Below are 11,676 nucleotides of genomic sequence, written 5' to 3'. Positions count from 1 at the left end.
AGGTATTTGTGTGTGTGTGTGTGTGTGTGTGTGTGTGTGTGTGTGTGTGTGTGTGTGTGTGTGTGTGTGTGTGTGTGTGTGTGTGTGTGTGTGTGTGTGCGCTGTAACACTACATGTCGTTCACACACTGATGAGTCAGCCCTCTGGAGCCATTTGGGTTTAATTAGGTGTCTGGCCCAAGGACACATTGACATGGACTAGCTGAGCCTGGGATCGAATCACCGGTCTTCCGATTGAAGGACAACCCGCTGCGCCACTAAACCACAGTGACAAAAAGATAGATAAAGGTGGTGAGGCAATGGTACTCACATCGATTTCGCTGAGCATCACGTCCACAACACTTCCAATGACGATGACGAAGTCAAAGACGTTCCAGGGGTCTCCAAAGTAGCCCTTTGAGGAAACAACGTATAGACGTGTGTCTGGAGGTCGGCCATCAGTACGCATGTCTGCACAGGGTCCTGTTTCCAGGCTCCATATTTCGGACATTGGTATATTTTTCGCAGTTCAAATTGTAAAACAACAGGGAGATGGAATATTTCAGCTTTCAGCATTCCAACGAATTTTTAGCAGGAAATGCATTTTCTAGTTTGTTATATTAATAATCTGATAGTGCTCCACTCGCTGTCTCTCTCGCTTGGTGTCGCTTTATGTTTGATTTCCCGGTGGTGGTCTTTCCTCAACATCTCAATCCACTTGCTGTATCTCTGTGTTTGTCTTCTTTTGGGGATCCTTACTGACTTATCTGTCCATGTCCTGATGTTTCAACTCTTATGATGTATGCATATCACCAAATATCCCTGTTTCTGGTTCCCTCTCAACCCAACCAGTCGAGGTGGATGGTTGCCCACCCAGAGCCTGGTTCTGCTCAAGGTTCACAACCCACATTAATCAGTATGTCCTCTTTGATGTAACTTGTACGGCTTAACTCTGAACATGGTGTGCATGCAGGCAAACAAAGGTAGCCTCTGTCTGACTTGCTGTAATCTGATTGGTTGTGGGAGCTCATAACCTTCGCTTCCCTCACAATAGCAGAAGCAGCAGCACCTGTCGAGGCCTGGGATCCAGCTCCATCCGCAAAGGGAGTACTGGACAATTCAATGAGTTTCATTTGGACTTACCTTGGCTTTGAAGGCCATAAGTTTAAGGACCATCTCCACAGTGAAGAGCACAGTGAAAATCACGTTCAGCATGTCAGACAGCTGAGTTACGTGGTCTGACTGGTTACAGTGCTGAGGGTGGAAAAGGAACAGAATGAACTCCGCATCAATATAAAGTCAGACGGAGTGACTGTATGATAGCAGCTGAGATGACTTGTCAGTTACAGACATCTGGAAAGAGGCTCAGCAGCATCTGGATCAGGACTTCACGACTGACTCGTAGCGCTTTAACTCGCACATTAAACTAACTTCAAGAACTGCTTTTTTTCACCCGTGTAACATGTGTAACACAATAATAAAGCACATCACAGAGCATGAACCTTAACTTCTCTCTGCTCTCTCACTCGATTGTCAGCAACATGAGACAGAAAAACAGACGGACAGGCCAAAGGTGTATTATGTGAATGTGAGACGTGTTGTATTCTTACCTGCATCCCCAGACACATGGTGTTGCACATGATAAGGAGGAACATAAGGTACTCAAAGTAGCAGGAGGTGACGATGTACCACACCTGATACTGGTAGGGGTTTTTGGGAATATAACATCGCAGAGGGCGGGCCTTAAGGGCATACTGCACACACTGGCGCTGGAGTGGTTAAAAGGAGGAGGGAGAAGCAGAGTTAAACATGAGGAATCAAGATGATGGATTCTTGAAGGCAATAGAAACATCAGGCAGTTAAAACTAACAATAATAGATGATATTCGATTATTTTTTACATAAACAACTATGTGGCATACACTGTGACTGTATAGTTACCAGGATGCTATGTGGCATATGTGTATCCCACATAGGGACACATTACCACCTATTATTAATCAATATTATGATTTTTCATACTCAAATAAAGTATTCAGTATAGTATTTTCTACTTTTTCATTAAATTGGTGCCTCTGTGGGAAATCATGGCCACATATTGACCCCAAAAAGTGACTTTAGAGTTTGAGATACAGACCATGAAAATGCATTTTCATTCAGTGTATGGAATGCAACGTGACTGCAACTGGTTCTAGTACATACAAACTGAAATAGAAGCTTACTACTACTGGAAGAAAAACATGTGTTAGTTTAAACATGATAGATCCCATGTGGTTGCAAATTTCTCTCTAATTTTCAACATAGGCATACCTGGTTTTTGTCCAGCTCACAGTCCTTATACTCCTGCTCTCCTTGCTCCTGGAAGGTGACGATGACGAAGCCCACGAATATATTCATCATGAAGAAGGCGATGAGGATGAGGTAGATGATAAAGAAGATTGAGATGGCCACTCGGTTGTTGTACATTGGGCCTTTATCCTCCAAGTTTGAATCAATGGCTTTATATAGTATCCTAGGAACATGACAAAAAGGTCACACACATGCAATACAGACAGAAAATAAAAAATACCCCGGATCAATGAAGAGTGGATTGCAGCTGTACCGTTAACTATATGTACAGTGGGTAGATGCTGCTGAATGCTAAACTATCCTGAAATGAATAGACACCTTTCAACTGGGCTGAACAGATGATGACTCACTTTGGCCATCCTTCAAAGGTAGAAATGGTGAAGAGAGCCAGCATGCCATTGAGGATGTTGTCAAAGTTGAGTCCGGAGTTGGTCCATTCCCTTTTATGGACCTCCAGTTCATGGAGCGCTCCTTCCTGGTACTTTATATACCAACCTCTGAATCAAAGTGGAGGGGAGAGACAGGCAGGCTACAGTTAAGATCTCCACAATCAGCGTTTCTCCAGGGTGCCAAGTTCAATATGTAATTAAATGTAATACAGCCGAGGCCTAAACCTTGACTTTGTTGAGGGGGTCTTAAAAAATAACTCTGTGCTCTAGTGTTAGTAACAGAGGGTTTGGATGTCCACTCGCTACCTTCCCCTACGGAACTTCTGAATGTTTGCATGACCGACAGACCCGGTGGACTGGGAGGGGTACGGTCCAGAGGAACCATCATAGACTTCTGCCAGTTACATGTACCCTCATCAGGGACTTCCACCACCTGCACCGTGACCAACCTGGGAGGTCAGGGGCCATCCGTAGACATAGGGGGAAGGGGGGTTCTGCCATTGAATCCACCAGGGTCCGTTCTGACGGCCTTCATGCGTTCTGACTCACCTCTGCTTACAAGTAAAGACTGTTTTACCTACACCTGTCACAACGGGTATAGGGGCGCGAAAAAGGGCAAAGAGGATGGACTACATCGGTGCTCGGACTCTGATCATATTAATAAACATGAGAAGAACAATAGGTCCTTTGCTCCGACTACATCGGAGCTCGGGCCCTGAAAGCGGAGGCCCAGAGAAGCATTACGCAGCATCAATGTTCAAATAACACAATAAAGTGCTTACTTGCATGTTTCCTCAGTCATTTTGTCAGGATCTGTGCAGGCATAGAACGTGCCCTGGGAAGGCAAAAGAGTGTCTTTATGAGAATGTTTACATTGCCAAATGCAGTGCAAAACAACACTTTTCCATCATTTTCTCACCTTGAAAAGTTGGACTCCAATGCAGGCAAACATGAAGTCCAGGAGCATGGTGACCAGTACAATATTTCCAATGGTCTTGATAGCAACAAACACACACTGGACGACATGCTACAAAGAAAGAGATATTACAGATGACATATTGGGTCAGTTTTAGGGCAACTCATGAAGCTCAAGCGGAAGTTCAGTAAGGAAGACAGTCTCTACACTCTTGTTCATTCATAAGCAGCCTCTTAGTCTTGCAGTGATGACTCCATCAGGTCATCGGGGGCGTGTACGATGAATGAACCAATCGGAGGCGGAGCAATTCTGTAAGCCAATCACAGCGTTGTTGGCAGACTTTTAAATATGTTCTCCTCTCTGCTGCTGTCAGTTGTCATTTCAGCTCAAACCAATGGACCCTCCTCCCCCCCCAGGCTCCTCCAATCAGCAGTCAGTCCTGCTCATCTTTCATCATCGGGTTACTCTTCTTCTTCACCACCACCAGTGTCCGGACCTTCACAGATATCAGCATCACTTCCTCGTGCTTATCCTAATTCAGGATGGAGTCCAATCGCCAAAGACTTTGCACTATTCACATATACTGTATGCAATTGTAATAAATGATCGTTAAACTCTAAAACAAGTCTCTCCTGATTGAAATACCTTGAGTCCCTTGGCTCTGTTGATGGCCCTCAGGGGCCGGAGTACCCTCAACACCCTGAGAATCTTCACCACAGAGATGGCACTAGATCTAGAGGACACAAACAAAGGCTCCCTGTATTTACTGATGTTGGTTATTCTACTGGTCTGATTATGGCACATGGTCAACAAGTGGAAGATAAGAAGCTCTTTGCATGAGGTCAGTCGGTACATTGCTCGTCTCCACTTACTCCATGCCCATTGAGAGGAGAGACACGCTGACCACCAGAAGGTCCAAGATGTTGAAAGAGTTCCGACAGAAAGACCCTTCGTGAAGAATTGCACCATATGTTGTCATCTGAAAAAGAGTTATCCATTATGCACAACTGTAACAACACTTTTCTGCTGTAGGTGCTACATAAAGATTATCAATTCAAAATATGGGAGAAAAAGATGGCCGAAAACAATCTAAATCCAACCTGAAAAAAACACGGCGTCGGAAGAGACTGCAGAAAGTCAATTATAATGAATATGAAGGTGCTATAAATATTCCTGCTTAATGGTGCATTAATCCATTGAAACCTAATTTAATTGATGAACTTAAATTGGTAAACATAAAACAGATATTTACTGGTCAAATTCATCCATGAACGCTTCATCTTTCATCATGTACTCATTTATTCATCCTTTCTTTATTACCATGTTCCCTTATTCCAGGGGTTTTCAATGAAAATGCAGCGAGGTCCAGTTAGAGAGGATTTCCTCATGCAAAGGTCCGAAACATCCCAATAATGTCTCGTACATACTCCAATAATAAATAAAAGTTCTCTCATTTCATGTAAAATAAGGGCTGAAAAAACTGAAAGCTGTTGAAAAATGTGACTATTTAAATGTATAAGAATGAATCTAACTGTTTTAATTCAGGTGTTAAGTGATGTCAAGAGAGCCACGATATTATATTCTTATCTTTTAAAAAGAGAACATTGTGTTCAGGGATTTTATCTGTGGTTATTTAACCATTTGTTTCCGATCCATTTCCTCTCAGTTAACATCATATTGGGATCTTCGGTTTAAAAGATTTGTGCTTTGTCTCGTCGTGACGCTTCACTTTGCCTCTTTTAATATTTGTTTAATAATAATGAACATAGTGCATGGGACAAAGCATTTGGTTGGTGTGGCGTAAAGGCTAGAAAAGCTCCTTAAAAATGTACAATTCTCAATTATCCATCGGTTCAGGGTTTAGGGGGTCAGGGTCCAGGGTCCAGGGTCCAGGTCCCGATACAGCGGCATCTGGGTCTTATTAGTGACCCCTGCTTCTATTAGTTGACTGTTTAGTAGTTGTGTCATTAATAGTTAAATGTAATGTAATTACCTTGAGCACAATTTCCGCTGTGAACACAGAAGTGAAGACGATATCTGCATAGGCCAACACCTGAAAATGTCACATAGTTTGTAATATCAATAACAACATAATATCTATACTTAATGCTGACAATGTGAAGATTGTAAATGTTCAATCGCAATGCAACTGAAACATTTAATGTACAGTGGGATAGGCATGCACTGGACACCTGGTTCCTGAAGGACATGGGGTCGATGGGGTCCTCAGCAGCTAAAGAGATGGACGACAGCAGGATGAAGAGGAGGATGATGTTGGTGAAAGTAGTTGCATTGATGATACGATGGCAGAGCTTCCGGAACCTGAAATAGTTCAAGGACATAAGAACTGGTGACATTTCTCCAGCAGGCAAAGGTGCATTTCTGAAACGTCAACAAGTTCAATGACCATCATGCTCTAGGAGTAGTACTTTCCCAGTAGCGTCAATGTGCCTCCTGCTGTGGCCCTGCTGATGCCACCTAGATAGACCGGCTATGTGAACCCAGTTGCACTAATGAGACCTCCCTACCACCAGAACCTGAACCCGGCTCCGCACAAACCGCCAGGAGTCAGACTGCTGTCACCCTGTCATCTCCTGACATCAGAGCAGATGAGACGGGCCCTCTTGAAGCTTGGCAGTCGGCCTGTGATCATGACCAGGAAACTAGCAAAGTGCTAAAAACTATAACAAACAAGCTGTTTCTGTATCTGTAATTTTCTGCTTTTTTGGACAGAAAATACTTGAACTGGAATGGGCCCCACTTTCATTCTCTTGTAATGTGAATCAGTATCCAGCCCAACCGTCACCAGTGTCATACTTGTTCTGAGGTCCGAAGATAAAAAACGAGCTGGCTTCTGGCATCGGCACCGCTTCCTCCTTCAACTGCAGGTCTGCCATTGGACGAGGTCTCGGGCTCTCTGGGATCTCAGGGTCCTCTTCCTCGTCATCACCTACCCAACAGAAAGAGGGAGGGATTAGCAGAAACCTTTCTTACCTCTGAGTTTGGAATCGTGTGATCATCTTGGAGGCATTAATAATAATAATAATAATACATTTGTTTTATAAGGCGCCTTTCAAGGCACTCAAGGTCGCCGTACAACATATTTAAAAATCTGACACAATTTAAAAAGCAGCACAGTATTAGGATTTACCAGGAAAGTCTGCTGGAGGGAACGGGTCCTTGATCTCGTTGACGTGGGACTCAAACTCGTCGATTTTGAGCTGCAGGTTTGAAAATAAAACAATTGAAAGTTCAGAAAGGATTTGCCGTTGTTTCATTCCCATTGTCGATGAATGCTCTTCGGGGCCTCACCTTGGCCGTTGTAGGGATGCCCTCCACACCTTTGGCCCTTTGCTCAGCCAGCTTCTTCGCCAGATTTGCTTTCTCCTCTGATGCCTTATCAGGCATGTTGGCCCTTTAAGTGAACAGTGTTTGGTTCAACTATAAGAACACTTCATCATTTCACAACTTGAATCATTGTGTTCACAGCTATATGCTACATGTTGTAATTGTAAACCATATTGTATCTCATCCTTGAAGGAAGTATGGAGAAGAGGGCGCTTAATGGAAATGGCTTTACTATGGCTTGAAGACGATTGGAATGGCAGTAACAGAGTAAAGAAAACAAGCTGCAGCCACTCAGAATGAATTCTGAATGAACACCATTTGGGGGTATCCCCCCCCCCCCCCCCCATGGATTATTATCTGCAATAACCCAATTTAATGGAAAAGTCACATTGGTGATGCTAACTTCTGGGGTCGGCCTAAAGAATTGTGACATAATGTAGAAAGGCTATTCTGAGTCAGATTAAAACATGACAAGCAGGGTTTTGATGAGCTGAGATGTTTTGGAACATTTGGGAAGACGTACCTGAGAGCTTTCTTGCGTATCATCTCCTCTGCTTTCTCTTTCTGAGCCAGAGTCAGAGACTCGGCCTCCGCCAAGTTATCCACAGCAATGGCCAGGAAGACATTTAGAAGGATGACTGAATGACAGCGGAGTCAAAGATTATTACAGTAACACACACACACACACACACACACACACTATTTGAGGATACAATTTCCACAGACAAAGAGGATGATGAAGTAGATGCTGACGAGGATTCCGGGCATGCTGGGTCCTCCATGAGCCATGATGCCGTCGTACATGACGGTATTCCAGTCCTCACCAGTCAGGATCTGAAACACGTCGTTTAACGATACCAAGGAGTTATGTCACGAAATAATTGTGACATATTTACAAATATTTCAACTTAGATAGTACTTCTTTCATGGTGTGATGTCTGGCGGTGGTGATTGCACCTGAAACACCGTGATGAGGGCCTGGGGGAAGCTGTCGAAGGTGCTGCGGGGTTTGGGTTGGTTGGGGAAGTTGAACTTCCCTCCAAACACCTGCATACCCAGCAGGGAGAAGATGACGATGAAGAGGAAGAGGAGCAGCAGCAAGCAGGCGATGGACCGCACCGAGTTCAAGAGAGAAGCCACCAGATTGCTGAGAGAAGTCCAGTATCTGGGGCAGACCACAGCAATGGAATCAATTCACACGTTTGTAACTTTGGTTTTGAAAATGCATTTCAGTGGAACTGTAAAATGTTTTTGTTTCATCAGACAAAATAAAGACATCCTGTGTGTATATCCATATCAGTGTTATTATACGATTAATTATACTATTAAAAAGAGTGTACATATTTAGAAGATTACTCTTTTAATTATTATTTTAACCTCAAGCTTCACTTATGTGGCCGAGGAGGTGAAATCTGCATCCTCTGGCCGACCTTATTGAGACAGCTTAGAGGTTGTTAAATGATATATATCGTCTTCTACCTGTGAGAGGCGCCTGCCTCCAGATATTTAAAATGTGTGAACGTGACAGCATCTACGCTGTGCTCATAGAGAATGAGGCATTGTGCATCCACCTTCGCCTTCCCAAGCAACAACCATATATATATATATATATATATATATATATATATATATATATATATATATATACATATGACAATATGTGAAAACATCATGGATGAAGCTGATAGAAACAGCTCTTTTATCTGTTCTTTTAATCCCAACATTGTACGGAGCAATGAGATACCTGCTGTCGTCTTCATCCAATGTTCCTGATGAAGACGACGGACACAACTACACACACATCTCACTTGGTGACCTTGAGCAGGCGGAGCAGGCGGATGCAGCGCAGCACAGAGATGCCCATGACGGACATGACGCCCATGTGGACGAGGATGAGCTCCGTGATGCCCGTGGACACCACGAAGCAGTCGAAGCGGTTGAAGAGGGACATGAAGTAGGAGGGCAGGCCGAGAGCGTACATCTTCATGAACATCTCAAGTGCAAACATCGACAGCAGCAGCTTGTTGCCGTTGTCTGGTGGTGGGGAGGCCGACAGGAAGAGGAAGACCAGAGGGAAACGACAACAATCCTGTTATATCGTTTACTTAGTTCATCAGAATTATTTGTTACGTTTGAAAACAGTTCAGAAAGTGATTTAGTTTCTTTACATTTCATTAATTAATATTAATGCACACTTTATTGATCCCCGTGGGTAAATTCTTCTCTGCATTGACCATCCTTAGGTATTAAGGAGCAGTGGGCTGCAGTGAAGCAACTGGGGGTTCAGTGCCTTGCTCAAGGGCACTTCAACATGAACTATGGGGAGAGCCGGGATGGAACCGGGTACCTTGTGGTTCCACTCTCGCCATGAGCTACAGACGACCCAAAATGACATATAACAGAGAATAGCAATGCACTGTTTTATTACAATAAATAATTCAAGACTGGTACAAAGCATGTTTCCATGGAATTCATCAAATTGAACAAACAGCACCTTGAATATCAAATCATTCATAAAGCGCTGACCTTGCCAACTGGTGAGTCTCTGGGACTGTTTGTGGTGCTCCGTTGCGATGGCCAGCGTATTGAAGAGGACGAGCGTGATGACCCACCAGTAGAACAGTCTGGACTTCACATACACTCGGCACTTACGGCGCAACCAACGATTCCACTTACGAGCCAGCTTACTGCCCAACACAGAAAGAAAGAGTGTGGTGAGTCTCCATAGTGGCCCCAAAGAAAGTTAGCATGCCTTTGATCGCCGCCTCTTTCTTTCATGATTAATAATAGTATTATATTTATATACAGATGGGGTTATGCATGATGCTAGTGTCCCGGTTACTGATGACTGCATGCCACTGGGTGTGGACATGTACAACATGGTGACCTTTCCAGCTGACAGACCGTGGACCCTCAATCTTCACTCAAGGCCTTTTACACTCGATGACTTTACTCCTTCTCTGCTCCTCCACTGTTACACATTGAGCTCCTTCTTATAACACGAGTCCGCCTCAAACTGTCGCGACCAGGGAATGAAGGCATGATTGTTAGTGGACGGAGAAAAACCACCACGAGGGCTCTACTGACTAATAATAGATGATCATCTGCATGGTGTCCATTTTGTTGACACTTCCAGTCTCGGATCCGTTTTCCGTGTTGAGCAGACCTGACCAGAAGAGACACAGAACACTTCTTTAGATCGTGTGAAAGTCTACATGTTCAGGAGATGATCGTTAGAGTTACCGGAGTAACGTTTACAATGTGCAGACCGGTGCAAACCAAAAGCAGAAATGACGATGATCGCATGTTTGACTGAATATTGGTGGATAACAATCCTCTGTAAAACTTTATTTCACTGTTATGGTTAACGTTAAACTGTAATTAATCCACGTTTACATGTGTGCTGAACCATGAGGGATCAATAGTGGCCGCACCAGTAGGTGCATACCAGGCTAGTACAGTACATACCAGGATAGTACATACAAGGATAGTACATACCAGGATAGTAAATACCAGGATAGTAAATACCAGGCTAGTACAGTACATACCAGGATAGTACATACCAGGCTAGTACAGTACATACCAGGATAGTACATACCAGGCTAGTACAGTACATACCAGGATAGTACATACCAGGATAGTACAGTACATACCAGGATAGTACAGTACATACCAGGATAGTACAGTACATACCAGGATAGTACATACAAGGATAGTACATACCAGGATAGTAAATACCAGGCTAGTACAGTACATACCAGGATAGTACATACCAGGATAGTACAGTACATACCAGGATAGTACATACCAGGATAGTACAGTACATACCAGGATAGTACATACCAGGATAGTACAGTACATACCAGGATAGTACATACCAGGATAGTACATACCAGGATAGTACAGTACATACCAGGATAGTACATACCAGGATAGTACATACCAGGATAGTATATACCAGGATAGTAAATACCAAACTAGTAAATACCAGGATATTATAATAAATACAAGGATAGTACAGTAATTACCAGGATATCAAATACTAGGATAGTACAATAAATACCAGGGTAGTACAGTACAGTACATGAATATACTGGGTCTATTCATATCTTGAATCCTAGTCATATGTTTCTGACAGCTGCAAAAGACAATTCCATGCATTTTATACGTATATTTAGTATTCTATTCAAGTGGTATTCTATTGTGTCGTACCCTGTCCCTCCTGGTCATTGTCCATGACCTCAGCCTGAGTTATCCATTCCATATAGCCCTTGAGGTCCTCATCCAGCTGCTGGGTTTCCCTCAGCTTCTGAAACTCTCCTCGGGACTTGGCCTTCTCTCGCTCTTTTGTGAACTCACTCGTTGGAAAAAAGACAAACAATATGAAATAGAGAGAAATACGCAATGAGGAGTGTAAAGAAATGGACAGCTTAAATAGTACATCATGATTATGTAAAGTAAATGATATGAAGGAAAGGAGTTAGGTTCAGTATTCTTACCCACTGAGCACGCCCAGAACCAGGTTTAGCACAAAGAAGGAGCCCACTAGGATGAGTGTGGTGAAGAAGATCCATGGCCATTCCATTCCTATCGCATCATTGACCTGCACGACAAAGCACACTTCATTTTAACTTAATAACCAGCAATTAAAAGAACACTGCTGTATTTGCAGAATATCAATATTAGTGTAGCAAATA

General features: G+C 43.3%; 1 protein-coding gene across 1 annotated transcript in view; it reads right to left on the bottom strand.

Annotated features, from left to right (window-relative positions):
• LOC117730366 (dihydropyridine-sensitive L-type skeletal muscle calcium channel subunit alpha-1-like) overlaps window positions 1–11,676 on the bottom strand; it is a 35,856-nt gene that overhangs the window by 14,921 nt on the left and 9,259 nt on the right. Inside the window, exons 7-28 of the mRNA XM_034532044.1 lie at window positions 11,479–11,582; window positions 11,192–11,337; window positions 10,067–10,145; window positions 9,506–9,666; window positions 8,788–9,013; window positions 7,937–8,144; window positions 7,693–7,813; window positions 7,503–7,617; window positions 6,944–7,046; window positions 6,783–6,852; window positions 6,449–6,581; window positions 5,824–5,953; window positions 5,625–5,684; window positions 4,504–4,610; window positions 4,277–4,364; window positions 3,635–3,742; window positions 3,498–3,550; window positions 2,677–2,823; window positions 2,288–2,489; window positions 1,589–1,747; window positions 1,122–1,232; window positions 310–393 (exon numbers count right to left, since the gene is read on the bottom strand). Coding sequence (XP_034387935.1) covers window positions 310–393; window positions 1,122–1,232; window positions 1,589–1,747; window positions 2,288–2,489; window positions 2,677–2,823; window positions 3,498–3,550; window positions 3,635–3,742; window positions 4,277–4,364; window positions 4,504–4,610; window positions 5,625–5,684; window positions 5,824–5,953; window positions 6,449–6,581; window positions 6,783–6,852; window positions 6,944–7,046; window positions 7,503–7,617; window positions 7,693–7,813; window positions 7,937–8,144; window positions 8,788–9,013; window positions 9,506–9,666; window positions 10,067–10,145; window positions 11,192–11,337; window positions 11,479–11,582 — 2,715 coding nt within the window. The remainder of the gene's footprint in view (window positions 1–309; window positions 394–1,121; window positions 1,233–1,588; window positions 1,748–2,287; window positions 2,490–2,676; window positions 2,824–3,497; window positions 3,551–3,634; window positions 3,743–4,276; window positions 4,365–4,503; window positions 4,611–5,624; window positions 5,685–5,823; window positions 5,954–6,448; window positions 6,582–6,782; window positions 6,853–6,943; window positions 7,047–7,502; window positions 7,618–7,692; window positions 7,814–7,936; window positions 8,145–8,787; window positions 9,014–9,505; window positions 9,667–10,066; window positions 10,146–11,191; window positions 11,338–11,478; window positions 11,583–11,676) is intronic.

This window comes from Cyclopterus lumpus, chromosome 5 (assembly GCF_009769545.1).
Source record: "Cyclopterus lumpus isolate fCycLum1 chromosome 5, fCycLum1.pri, whole genome shotgun sequence".
Taxonomy (NCBI): domain Eukaryota; kingdom Metazoa; phylum Chordata; class Actinopteri; order Perciformes; family Cyclopteridae; genus Cyclopterus; species Cyclopterus lumpus.
Note: the sequence above shows the minus strand (reverse complement) of the source record. Positions and strands in the feature narration are given on the sequence as shown.